General features: G+C 36.5%; 1 protein-coding gene across 7 annotated transcripts in view; it reads left to right on the forward strand.

Annotated features, from left to right (window-relative positions):
- The window catches only part of BCAR3 (BCAR3 adaptor protein, NSP family member), a 62,101-nt gene that overhangs the window by 13,772 nt on the left and 33,744 nt on the right, over positions 1-14,585 (forward strand). For all 7 annotated transcript variants that reach the window (XR_014885106.1, XM_085231188.1, XM_085231189.1 and 4 more), the window contains exon 3: positions 2,064-2,103. Coding sequence is in view for 6 of the 7 variants with exons in the window: in XM_085231188.1 (XP_085087314.1) it covers positions 2,064-2,103 (40 nt within the window). In the remaining variant the exon portion in view is untranslated. The remainder of the gene's footprint in view (positions 1-2,063; positions 2,104-14,585) is intronic.

Genomic DNA, 14,585 nt, shown 5'->3' on the forward strand with positions numbered 1-14,585 from the left:
TGAATAAGTACAGTGAAAGAAAAGTAGGTCAGTTTCTTTCAGTTCTGGTTTCTTTGCTTTATATGGCAGTAAACAGACTGCTTTGTCTTGAAGCATTTCTACCTCTTTCATTTATTTTCCTTTGGCTTGATCTGTCCTAAAGATCTGTTGCTTGCATTTGACAGTGGGAATAGTAAAGTCCATAGCAAGGCCAGTGTACAGGAGTAGAGTTTGTGAATACCAGAAGAAAACATTCTCACTGCTAAAGTAGCAGTTAACTAGCTAGTTTTATCACTTAAGTTCATTGTTTAGGCGTATAGTACAAATAAGCACTGTTAGATTCTTTTTCTGAAAGATTCCAAAGACAAGGGATGAGTAAATTGCAAAATAAATTGCTGACTTTTTTCACAGCACTCAGTATTGTCAGAACTTCCTACAGATCATTTGGGTATGAGAAAAATTTAGCCATGCTTATGAACTCTGCTGAACTGGTTAAGAATAGGATTTTTTTTTCCCCAGTTAAATTGCTAAATGTTGTGAAAGAAAACTTTTTTTCTTTTCTTTTTTTTTTTTTTCAACACTTCCTTTTTCCTCTGTGCTTCACCTGTTTTCTCTGATACGTTTCCATGTATTTTATGTGTATATGGTTGCCCAAATGTCTCTCTTTTGGATTTTGGCTAGGAATATACTTCAAATGGACCAAATTCTACTTCCAGTGGATTTGGCATCATTGGTGTTTTTTTTTTTATTTTTTAAACTTAATTGGAAATGGAATTTGACTGTTGATAAGTACTGGGATAGTGAGAAACAGCAACATATGATCCAACCTGGATAGCTGAACACTTTGCAATGTTGTTTGGAGGCAGGGCTGTGAAGCAGAAGGACTCTGTTTTGCTTCTAGATTAAGAGCTGTGAGGGAATCAAACCTAAAACTGAGTATTAAGCAATAACTTAGTTTCTGATGATAAGCAATTACATTCCAAATGAATGTGAAGTTTGAAACTATATTTTGAGTTGGTTGATTCCAATGTAACCCATTTTCTACCTGTCTGAACCTGCTGATATTTCCAGTGTTACATCATAGCAAACTTCCACTTGAACAGAATTCCCTTTCTAAATTTTTGGGCATGTGTTGGCAGCGTGGCAAACTAGATTGCCATAATAGGCTCCTGATGGCTTTATGAGTCTGCAAGATTTTCATAATGTCTGTTGCATGTTTGTGTTTAAATTAGCACTGTGTATGTCATCTCAGTCTGTAGAAATCATCCAAGCCTATGTTGCAAACTCTCGTAACCTTCTCGTTCCAAAATAAAAACAAATATATAGAAGCCTCTGAAAACAAATATTTGTTTTTATTCCTATTTATTGTGAGAGTTATAATTGATAACAGGGCTTATTACGTAGTGTTCTATGCCTTTGGGAATGTTTGTCATGTGTATGTATTGACAACCTGCAAAAAACAAATTTTATTTTTAAGATAGAGCAATGGCTTGATTACTTGACTTTCAAAGAATTGTAATGTTGAAGTTATGATAATTTTGTGGAGTTTGCGAAGGAGTAAAAACTTTTTTTTCTTTTTTCAAAATGTAAAATATTATACTTTTGCAAACCCATTAATTCTTTGTTTTGATGATGTAAAAAGTGAATGTTGTGTTTTACTTTCTACTGTGTTAGCAGTGAATGTCCTCTCAATCCTGTCATTACCAGTAACCTAAATGGGAAAATGTACAAGAAAGAAATAAACTGAAAAGCTTGAGAGTTCTCTCTTTAATTTACTTGAAATGTTTTAGTTAACTATTTTCAGCTCTCTGTTGAAATTTTTGTCATAAGATTGATTTTAGTTCACTTAAAGCTGTATAATGATGTTTATTTCCAAAATTCAGTAACAGTAGCTCCTCTAGTGATTTTCCAGAAGGAACTGATGTTTAATATATTTCTTAAATGATTGGGTAGGCCATCTGCCTTTACAGAGGCAATTTTTAACAAGAATTTTAACATGATCTAGTATTCAATAGCAATATTTGGACTCACCATTTTTTTTGTTTGTTTGTTTCTCTTTTCCCTCTTGCCCCGTTCTGTTCTAGAGATCAGAATGTTCCAGATCCTACTTTGGAGTATGTTAAGGTAAGGTACCAGTTCTTATCCTTCAAATATTTCATTTAGTATGTAACTATAACTTAATGAGTACTTCCAGTCTTTTGTAGGTAAATGGTGCTCCTGTCTATCTTTTGCTGTAGAGAAACTAATTATAAATATATCGGACCATTTTCTGTGTACTCAATGAAACACTTCTGGGTGTTGTGTTTCATTTCGATACTGGGGCCTCTTTTCAGTTAAGTGGTGACTACCTATGAACTTGTCTTTGTTACAAGCTTTAAAGAACCCATGTTCTTGCTTAATTGATTTTTGGGGAAGTGAAAGAACATTTGCAAAAAAAAAAAAAAAACCCACAAAAAGAAAAAAATAACAAGAAGTCAGGTGTATACTTACTTGATGCTACAGTTAAAAATTCACTTCTAATCTGAAAAGCAACTGAAATCTTTGCAAAATTGTATATTCTCTTTTCCTTTTGTACATATCAGAGTGCTGAAAAATACATAAATATGTATTATGTTAGTGTAAATCACAAACACTCTGAAGCATTCATAAATCTTTTTTAAAAGTCAAGCCTGAGTTGGCAGTACAGAAACTCTAGAAGAAACCTTAGGGATGTGATTCCATAGCAAGAGCCTCTTGCTGTGCTCGATGTCTGTAGTTTCCACTGAATTGATACCTTTCTTTGTGGTTAATGTGAGTGAATATTCTTTTATAGAACCTTGAAAGAACTGATGTATAAGTCACTTCTCTCAGATATTTAATTCTCTCAGATTCTTTAATTACTGTGCTCCTTTCCTTTGTCTTTTCGGAGATTATAACGTTCTGGAAAGTATTTGAGAGGCGCAGGTTATCCTGGACTATAGGATGTTTCTGTAGCTATTCATGAGGACAGTCTAAATTTCTCAGATGCTTGAATTTCTGCTTTAGGTTAGAATTCTAGTGACAAAGAGACTGAGAAAGGCCAATAGTAACAGTCTGAAGAGGAAATTCCAAAGTCAATTGAATTGTGATGTTAGAATTCCCTTTGTTGGGTGTTCAAGGTTGAGGAAAACTGAGAGGTTCCTGGGATAGGGTGCAGGTTGATAGAAGTAGTAAACTAGGAGAAATGGTGATGTGGAGAGGTGTCCTCTGCTAGACTCTCAGCTGAGGGTTGGAGTGAAAGCTGGAATTACGGTTTGGAATAAGAAAAGGGATGAGGAGAATGGGAAGGGAAGAAGAAGGGGGAAAGGGCTGCTAAACAACTGGTAGTGCAGCTGCTAGAATTCTGCTCTAAACATCAGTTAGTTCAGTGTTGCAAAGTCCCTGGCCTTAGTCACAGCTTAATGCTGAGTTATGATAATGTAGTGTTCTTTGATGGAGGCCAAGAGCTGTCTGGAGAGCACTGCGGAAAAAAAAAAAAAAAAAAGTGGATGCCAAAGGCAACAGTGGTGGACATGTTGATTGTATTATTTAATTTGCCATACATCTTGCACTATTCTGGACAGTGTACATTGTTACAGTTTTAATAATATAGCCAAGTGAAAGGCAGATGCATCATGTGCCAATTCATCAATATGTGTTGTGTCTTGTTGCAACAAGTTTTATATATTATAAATGTGGTTTCTCATCTTTTCAGTTTTCTAGTAGAAGCTTGTCTTGGACTCTTGTCAATAGCTATGGTGCTAAATTTACTTACTAAAACTTTGATGTCAGGATGAAAAGCCTGGGGAAAAGAGACTTACAAGGAAGAAGAGAAGGACTATCCTTTCCTTCAACTCCCTTTTAACAAAGTTTTTTCTGTCTATATATCTTAGTTTAAACTTGATCCCCAGTTCAGTAGTTTTAAAATTGGAATCCTGGAGAAGAAGTCTTAAGACAGAAATTCAAGAAATATAAGAAAATGCTTTCTGGATTTATAAAATTTTCAGCTCATTGAATAAATGGTGAAGGCCATATGAAGTCAGGTATGAACTGCTGAAAATTAAGGTACTCAAGTTAGAAAACTTTAAAATAGGTTTTTTTTTTTGTAGCATCTCACTCTGCTTGAAGCAACTTTGCATTTGCACATGTCTATTTGTATTTAGGCAGTCAGGCTCCTGGTGTCTCTACCAAGTTACAGTCCTTAATGAAGTTTACTATTTTGGGACCCTGAGGGCACTAATTGGCCTCGCTCAGGGCCCCTTCCCACATCTGGTGAGCAGAACCTCTGCTTAAGCTCAGACTGGTGGCTTCAGGCCATTCCTGCGTTGTCTTAGGTGTGGCTGCCCCTAAGCCCCATTTCTGAAATGCTGTGCAAGAAGCCCTAGACCTTTGTCCATCATCCTATCTTGCCTGAGGCTTGCTGGTCTGTGACAGTACATGTCAGTGTCATCACCCTCCTCAGCTTGCTTGTACCTTGGTGCTGTGGGACTGCACCTTTCTCTGTGGGTCGGCTCATTTCCCACACTAGAGCTCTCAGCTCACCTTCCCTTGGGGAGCTGCTCCATAACATGCCGGCAGTAGCTAGCTGTGTTGAACGATCTATCAGAAACAATCAAATGCGTGCCATCCTCATGTCTGATGCACTGTGTAGGGCTGTTTGGGCATACTTAATCCACAGCAGCTAATTTTAGACAGGCTAGACTTTGGGTTGTTTTTTTTTTTTTTTAAAGGGAAGCTGAGCACAGAGCTGATCTTACACCTTCACAGTTGCAAATGGTCAATTTCTTTAAGTAATGCAAACGTGCCACTTAACTCTGTGGGTCCAATAAGATAGATAATCAATACTTGTTCAGAATGTGCTCTTGCTGGAAGACTATCAGCATCTCTTTTAGATAGAATGGGAATAATTCATTCAGGAATGAGAAAAAATGTCTTGATTCATTGTAATCAGTTTCACAGTGCAGAGAATCTTGTGCTGTTTATCATGCAGTAGTGACTACTGCAGGCTCTGCTACAAAGAACAGAGACTGATGGTAAACTCAGAAGCCACTTCTATCAATTTTCTGTTTATACAATTCTTTCCTTGCTGGTGACAAGAAGTAATATTAATAATTGCTTGTATTTAAAAATACTCTGGCTATGGGAAATACAAAATACATTGTTTTTTCTTTTAATTCTTTTCAAGATACAAGACAGAAAGTACATGATTATAAAATTAGTCTTCTGAAGATGTTCTTTGATAACCTGTACTCTATTGGTGGTGCACTGCGGTTTCTAATGCTTAAATCTAAACTACAGCTCACAAGTGGCAGTTTTATGCATCTTGAATATTGATGTATTTGTTCATTCAGTATACAAAGACAGCTAATTATGCATAAGCTCCTTCTGAGGGAAAGACACTGATTTGATGGAGTCTGAGTACTGAAGTGTCTGAATGACTTCAGCCCTTCCTTTGTTTTCTCAGCGTTGCTGAAACCATGGTCACAGTTAAATGGCTCTTTCAAAAAATCCTTTTATGGTAGCAGCAAAAACAGGCCAGACTGCTTTGAGACAGGCTGCTAACTAAGTCATGAAAGAGATTTACGAACACAATAGCACGTTGTACGTTCTGTGAGATTTTTACAAGTTTTACGAGTCAAATAATAGAACCATTGGTAGTCTCAGCAGGTTGTTCCCACACCCAGAGTCTGCACTTCTAGGGCACAGACTCCTGCAGGGAGAAAAGGATCGAGTGCTGGCAACTTTAGAGTGTGTTGGAGAACTTGAGAGTCCTTTTCATCAGATTCCTGTGAACTAAAAACAGCTTTCTGTCTCATTCCTATGCATTGTAAATACTTCGGGATCTTTCAATAGAAGTCTACGTTTTGATCATTAAAGCTCTATCAGGGTGGAAAGAAAGAGAAACAGATTTCTCTGTTTTCTGGAAATCTTCCAAGCATTTCCTGTGGAAAAGTGCTAATAATGGCAAAAATACTCATCACAGTAGTTCTATCACCAGATATTTTAGAGATATGTTTTAATTTATTAGTGGAAGAATTACAGAATTTATGACTGATTGCCTGCTGAGTGTGATCATGAGGGGAAAAGTTTTTATTTAGATTCAGACTTGGAAAAAAGAAGTTACTGGTTCAAGGAAGTTAGAGCTGCAGAAAAATATTACTCCATTGACATTTTCCTGAAGTTTACTAGATTTTGTCAACCCCACCATGTTCATTTTCTCCCTAGTTTTATTCTTCCTTGATTTTGTTAGAGAAAAGGCTGTCATAGTTATTAATGTTATTTATGACAGCTCTTGTGAGTGCAACTGGAAAATAAAATTTTGATGTCATGCTGAAGTGTTGATCCCGTCGAGCTTTTTAGCTTAGAGGAACTCTGATTCAGCAATGAGGTTTATTTATGGACAGCTTGTGTGATTCATTGAAAAAGTTCACCTTCTTGACACCAGTCACATGTGTGGGTGTTCATTCAATCTAATGGCTGTTCCAGGAAGATAATTTGGGAAGAGTACTGTCGAAAGTTAGTTTGTCTGTGTGTATATTAGGCATGGTTTAGAAAAAAAAGCTTGTCAGCATAACATGTAGTAGCAGTTTGGGAAAGAGTTTTTCCTGATGACACTGAGATTTCATTGCAAGGAAACTTTTTTAGGCATACAAATATATTAGAGAAATCCCCATCTCACTGGAAAAGTTGCCAGTACAATGTACACCTGTTTATGATCCACTGTGTATCATTCTCCTGTGCAGACTTGTCTTGAGATGCAAGTTGTGACTTGTGAACAGAAGATTTGTTGGGTTTTTGTGTTACATATTAAGTTTTTGCTTGGAGGATTGTCTGATGCTAAGGCACCAAGTGATCATGAAGGTTCCTTTTGATCCTTTTTTCCTTCATTTTTTTTCCTTATTGCGTCACAAAAGTGTCAGACGATGTATTTTAATGAAGAATATACCCATATATCTGAGTTTCAATTTACCTTTTTGTCATTATAGAATTGATATCCAACTTGAAGATTGTTGGCTTGACCTTGGCATTGAATTAAATGATGTTTTAGTGAGATATTTATAGTTTTCTATGTTCCTCTACTTAGTAGGATCTTTAGTGTCACAAATATCACCCCACAGCAGATGCCCCTTCTATATAAATTGTGTGTAATTCATAAAGATAAGACCCTGCTAGATGTAATCCAATATAAAATGCATAGATTTATCCACCTCATAATTAAATAAGATCCTCCTTTTGAGGCTTGCTGAGTAGTTGATAGTTATACATCGCCCTCTGCTGGAGAAAAACATTGTTACTGTGGATTTTTTTTAATTGCCATTGCTATTAAAAATAACATTTTCATAATAATTTCATTGTAACCTTCATCGTAACCTTTTTTTTTTTTCTCTTCAGAGACATAGAATAGAGATGAAAGATTTTCCCCATCAACTCTTTCTCTTAAATTATACAACTTTTTCCGAATATCACTGATATTGTTAGGATAGATGCTCTAATCCGCTTCACAGCCAAGAAAAAATCAAGACTTAAGGAGTTCATAGAATTATCAGGGTTGAAAAAGACCTCCAAGATCATCTAGTCCAGCTGTCCACCTACTAACAGTATTTCCTCAGTAAACCATGTCCCTTAGTACAACATCTAAATGTTTCTTGAACTTCTCCAGGGATGGTGACTCAACCACCTCCCTGTGCAGCCTGTTCCAGTAACTGGCCACCCTTTTGGAGAAGTTTTTCCTAATATCCACACTTAACCTCCCCTGGCGCAACTTGAGACCATTGCCTCTAGCCTTATCACTAGTTATGCAGTTGAAGAGACCGACCTCCACCTTGCCACAACCTCCTTTCAGGTAGTTAAAGACTATAAAAGACAGTAAGGTCTTTCCTGAGCTTCCTGTTCTCTTGACTAAACAATCCCAGTTCCCTCAGCTGTTCCTGATAAGACTTCGGCTCCAAACTGTTCACCAGCCTTGTTGTCTTTCTCTGGATATGCTCCAGGGTCCTCAGTGTCTTTCTTACAGTGAGGGGCACAGAACTGAATTAGGTGTGGCCTCACCAGAGCTGAGTACAGGGGGACAATCATCTCCCTACCCTGCTGGCAGCACTACTTCTGATACAAGCCAGGATGTCATTGTCTTTCATGGCATCCTGGCTTGTGTGAGTTGCATATGTAGTTGAAATTCATCAGCTCTTAAAAGTTAATTCCCCTAAAATCATTATGATAATCTTGTCCTCATTTACTTGGACTTAATGAAAATTTGTTTCATTTGATAGAACTGTTATCCGTAATTAGTGATAGATCTTACATCCAAGCTTCAATAATTAGTAATGTTGAGATTTGTTTGGCTAACAGGCTACTCTGTGGGAAGGTGATTAAGTCACCAATTCTATAGTCTTTTGGGTGCAAAGCAATGAATAAAATTTAAGCGATATTTACAGTAAATATGTAGGAGCTGTGGCTCTGCTGCTGCACAAGACGATGTTTTTTTCAGTCCGCTGTTCTAGTGCATGTTTCCTAGAAGAGAGAGCCCCAGATTAGCCTGTAACTGTTAAGAGCTTTTCTCCCAACCCCCTCTTCTTGCATGACCTGTTAAGCTTTTAAGACCTGGTGGTCTCATCTTTTTTTTCTTTTTTTTTTTTTCTTTTTTTTAAGTATATTGAGAGTAGAGGGCTTTTTTTCTTTGTGAATGATAATCCTCATATGAATTCAGTGAAGTGGATAGTGGCTTTCTAATTAATCTGGCCTTTACTGGAGAGTCTTACAGCAGTAGCTCATGCATTTCCCTTCCCTGATGCTGAAATAGAGTTTACAGTATTTTGCGTGTGAAATAGCTTTCATAGTGTTTCTAGGCTTTAGTAAATCTAAAATGTTGATACTTTCAGCACTATGTATTCTCTCTAATTATATACTAAGGATCAGTCTTATATCTACCCTCTTTTACAAATTCGACTCTGTTAATGTCTGTATTCTAGTTCTTGAATATTGTTGCTCATTAACTCTTAAATAATGTCTCTTGTGGAGTCACCAAAAGCTACTACACGCACTGAGATTTCAGTAAAGCTTTGGGTTGAAAAACTGTTTATAAAAGTACATTGCTCTAATTTCCTTGGTACCACTAGCGACACTGGTGCCAGTGGAATACTTAGTAGATTTTTCAGTATCTTTGTTAGATCAATTACAACTGCCAAGCCACATTCATTTATAAGAAACATCAATTGAAAAGACCTGAATCTGAAATGCAGGACAGAAATTTTGAGGTACAAAGGAAAGCCTAGATTTCATATTGAAAGCATTATTTTTATTTTGACTCTAAAGATCTTGTGAAACTTAGATGTAAGCGGAAAACTCTCTCCAAGATATCTATGGCCCTCAAATGCTGACAGTTATAGATTTCTATTGATAATATCAATAGAACTTAACTCAAAATGATGGCATCATTAAAGGAAATAATAGTAAATTATAATGTTTATTTATTTTTCAAATAAAGGAGAATAAAAAGGTGGTCATTGTCTAGTGCTCCTTGATTTGTGATTCATTTTTAGTGCAAATGTATAATTTTATTAGATGTTGTGCCTGTTGAAGCTTGAGATCATTTCTAGAAAAGCAGTGCTTTTGTGTGTAATGCTGCACCAATCCCTTACGCTGCCTTATTTGGAGAAAAAAAAAAAAAAAGTATCCCATTTCCCAAAAAAGTACTACCTATGTCTAAGAAAGTAAGTTGCTGAATGACAGTATTGCTCATGTAATTTGTCCCACCTCACTTGCAGTGTACATTTAATATATTCTTAAGAGCAACCCCATGCATAATGAAAAGGATTTGAAGATTTGAGTGGTAAGTGCATAAAAGTTAATCTAGTTGTAAATTGAGTTTGATTTTTTTTCTTTCCAATTTCTGTAAAAACACTGCATTGGTTAAGACAAGGGGAAGAAAAAGGCGTCTTGCTGTCTGTGTGAGGACATCAGCTGGAATTCTTACAGCTTACGGCAGACTTGTATTTACCTATGTAAATAGACGTGTGTGTGTATATACATATAAAAGCTATGAGTGCCACACAATTTCATTCCTTTTCATGTGAGATACTTAAGCTGTTAATGGAATAGAAACCTCACTGCAGTTTACCATCCTTTGTGTTGATCTTTTCCTAACAGTTGCTGAGCTGTGGTTTTGTGAGGAATACTTCTTTTTCGTTTTGAGTCTTCATTAGTATTCTATGGGAACTAAGCTTTAAAAACAACAGTTATTGATGTGTTTGGATCCTTTTTCTAATCTGTAGGTGGACTAAGAGCAAAGGCTTATTGGTATGTGAAATTGTTTATATTAAACTCGTATATAGCAGCACCTTACTGAAGTTGATTTTCAGACTTATACAAATACATAAACCTCAAGAGGGAGTGTGTATATAGCCTGTGGAAGTCAAATTATTAGTAAACATTTTGGGAATTCTTAGTGACAAAGCACGTGGAGGTGAAGCTTCTAATTAGGGTAAGACTAGTGTAGTGCGTGTGTCTGTGCGTCTTGCCTCTTTTTGGAAACATACTGTTTGGGTGTAAGTCTGCGTGCAGAGAGGGAAGAAGTCGTTTTGAAAGTACATTTCAGTTGTGATATCATCTACAAAGTTATACTCTTAGAGGAGCAGAATTTGCTGATTGAGGGTTTTATATGTCAAGTGCTATTAGAAAGTAAGCGCAGGGAATACAATTTTAGTAGCTGTGTAGAATACTCTGAGATCATTTGCCTCCTTGTCCTCAAGTCTTTCAGTTAGTAAAGGAAGGTATGTGAGTTGATGTGAGCTTGCTGTATTTGCTTCCTCAATTTCATGAAAAGTGTGTCATGCAAAAATGTGGGGGAAAACAGGCCTTCTCAAACTCATACATGCTGCTAAAGGCTATAAAAAACGAGCTCCAGCAGAACACTGTGACTTTTGGGTTTAATTTTTTGAGTGTTATACATCCAAAATCTCTCTTCCTATAAAAGTCAAGTATTTTAGGGTATTCGGGAGTTCTGATTAATGGCTCATTTTGAGGTTCTTCCAGTTACCTTGGTGAAGTAAAAGAATTTTTTCATCTTTGAGAAATAGCTGAAATTGGAGTAGATCTCAGACAAACACTTTAGTTTGATAGGATGGGGAGACTTTCAAAAGCAGAAATCTGCAGTTAGTAATTGTATAAGTGGATCCTTTTTATGTGCAAGAGATCTGTACAGTGTTCAGCAAAATTGAAGTTAGACTAATGACAGCTAAATCAACATGAAAGGGAAGAAAATATGAGCCAGGAGTTGTGAACGAACTCTTAACAAAAAAATTAAAAAAAAAAAAAAAAAGAAAAAGGAAATGTGCTTTTTCACTTCCTTATTTTATCCAGTATAAAGAATAAATTGAAAGAAAGACAGATGAGACTTTACAAAATAGGTTAATGCTTGTACACAAAGTGGCAGACAGTAGATGGAGCTCAAGCATACGAAGATTTGTTTTTGGTAGGATCAGTAGTAGAGTCTGGTAGCTTCTTAATAAATGGCTATAAGAAAAACTATGGCTATTGCCAGCTGTCTGTGAGGCTTGAGTGTTTTAGTTATAAAAGAGCAGATTTTTTAAGGTATTTAGATGTCCTAAAGTTCGCATTAGGACCCAGCAGGAAGCTCTTAAGAAGGCTGGGCACCTATTTTTGCAGTTTCCAATCTATATTTTTAGATTACTCCTACTACCAAAGGTTTATTTGAACGCAAAATAAATGGAATCTCTGTTCTCTTGCTGTTCCCATACAATAATTACAGAGAATTTCCTGATTTTTCCTCATGGAGCTGCTGCAGAGAGAAGGAAGGAGTTTGGCTGACCTCTCCCATACCGCACCCCTGCAATGCAAACAAGTGTAATAACAGCTACAGCTGTGTCTTCTGATTTATGATCAGGAACTGCACCAACAAGAGCTTGCAGGAAGTGAGGTTAGTATTTGAAGGAGTCAGTTCTAGTAAGAAGTGACACAGGAACAGTATGACATGAGCTAGTAGTGGGACATTATGTGCCCACTGACAGTTGAGTCAAGGACAGAAAAAAGTAAGTAGCATTTTCAGTGTTGTCATCCCCTTTCCTCTATGTATTTTACACTTTAAGAACTGTTCAGCTGTGAACAGTAGGTAGTAACTAGTATTTGGAGGCATTCCCCACAGAACTTCGGTTAGAGGTGCTAGGCCTTGTCCTAAGGACTGAGTACTGGCACTTAAGTGGCAGTGGTGTTGCAACAATGCTGTTTCTGTGAACAAATAATTTATCAGTAGTCATCCACTGTTTTCTGGCTTTTTCTCACGTCAGAACCACAAATAATTAGCTATAGAGAAAAGACATACATATAAAAAGAATAATGTTCCAAACTTAAAATTTAAATACTTTTTTTTTCTTTCAAATTTTATTCCTATTGTAATAAAGTACAACCTTACAGGTGCCATTTCATGGCAGTAGATGGTCACAACCCAGGTTAGACTGTGCGTATGCGCACAGAGCACGAGGCTCTGTGTCTTCTATGGTGTTATTAGTCCAGTAACAGTGAGCAGCGTGCTTTGGATTGGCTGGGTGTTATATCAGATTTAGGCTGCTGACCCTTGTACAGTACACCATGTCTTCTGTGGTTTATGATTGGCTTTCTGGGTGTATTGTTTACTTTCGTTTAGTGGTAAGAAATCTAGTGTAGCATCATATGTGATCTTTTGAATATTGGTAAGCTGATATAAATGCTTACATGATTTGTTGATGTAGTACCAAATAATAGTTACAAGTCACCGATCCCCTCATGAGCCTTGATCTGAAATTAGTACTTTGTAATGTGAAATTGATAATCTTAGATCTTTGTGTGAATTATAAGCACTCCCGTGAACACAGGTGCTGTTTGGTTTGAAATAGCTTCCTTTAACCCTGCAGACTTTGATAACTTCAGACCTTTACAGAGTTCAGTTGCTTGACTTGAGCCATTTGCATCCTTGAAGCCAAATAAATCTCTTTTGCTGTTGTTTATTTGTTTGTTTTGTTTTTGTAATGAGGGAAAAAGAAACCCACAACCCCAAGAGAAATGATTCCAACATTCTGTCTTGAAAGAAAGAAAGATTAAAATAAATCAGAAAGATGAAGGCAGCCAAGAAGGATTTCCCCAGAGCAGGTACACACTATTCAGTGTGAACACTTCAAGCTCTTGCATTATGCCCTGTACTGTGATAGGAGCTGGAAGAAGTTCAGGTGTGTTAGAACAGTCCTGATCTGTGGTGCTGAATAAGTGTAATTTAAACCAGATCATGAAATGCTTAAAGTAATTGTAGAGGCTTTGTAATAATACAGATGAGACTGGCAGAAATACCTCAATTTATCTTCTTGATATTAGGAAGTTGATTTGGAACACTTATATGATCAAGTGTCCTTAATCTCATAAGTTTAAGATCTATGAGCTTAGAAATCTTTTCTAAGTAAACTTAGCTACCAAAAGTACTCTAGTCAGCCATCCTTTGAAAGAAATGAAGGTGTTATCAGATATGCTAAAATGCTTGCCAAGAATCCTTGAAAACAAAGAAAGGAATATGGTTGATCTCTTGATGTTGGAGAACATTAGAATCACATTGATAGCTTGGCTTCTCAGAAATATCAAATACTATTTTTCTGCTGTGTGTGAAACAGATTATTTCTTCTACAGAGTGTGAGAACTCAAAGTACCAGTGAAAGTTGCAGGACAGAAGAGTGAATGTGCCTAAACTGTCCTTTGCTCCTCTGAGTCAGTATTTCTAGCTATGAATGTAGTGTAATTTGGAGTGGCACGAGGGGTGTCCTTAGTTGTGCTGGCTGAAAGTGGCTCCATAACAGCCATCAGAGCAAGAATTATTGTATCATCACCCAGAGGTTTCTTGTGTACTCTGTGATTTCTTCCACTAGTCTTGATTTTCATAGTACTGTATCACAGTGTCATACAAAGGTTCAGTTCTGACTCTGATTCCTAAGAATGCATCATTTGTTTTTTGAACTGTAGGTGCAGAGCACGTGTTACCCTTATATAATAAATAAATAAATAAACAAATCCTGTTATATTAAAAAAGAATAGATACACTATCTAAATATCCAAATAAAGCACTCTTTCCTGTCAGCAATACAATGCTGATTAAAAAGAAAAAAAAGTGTCAACAGCTGCTCTATGAAGTTGTACAGTATTATTTTTAAGAGTAAATGTCATTGTTTCTCTCATTCTGACAACATACATAGCTTTTGATTCTTATTCCATTACAGATAGGAAGTGGAAAACTGATAATTATGATCTGTAATTTATGAGAACTGCTTATGTTGAGCTGCAGCTGTAAATTTTTTTTTTAAGTCATGCTTAATAATAAACCTTTCAAATGAAAAATAGATACGTGAACATTAAGCCAAATATACTTTTCCAATTGAGCTGTGCACTGAAGTAAAAAGATTGTGCCTACAGTGAAGGGTGTTTGGTGAAGATGCCATTGTTCAGTCTCTATGCTGTTGGTATGGAAAAGACTGGAGGAGGAATCCAGCTCCTGTTGAAAATGTTTGGGAAGATGTTCTATATCTCCCTTGTATTTTCACATGTTGCTTCAGGTGAAGCAACCATGTCAGGAATTGTATCAT

Source organism: Meleagris gallopavo, chromosome 10 (assembly GCF_905368555.1).
Source record: "Meleagris gallopavo chromosome 10, MGAL_WU_HG_1.1, whole genome shotgun sequence".
NCBI lineage: Eukaryota > Metazoa > Chordata > Aves > Galliformes > Phasianidae > Meleagris > Meleagris gallopavo.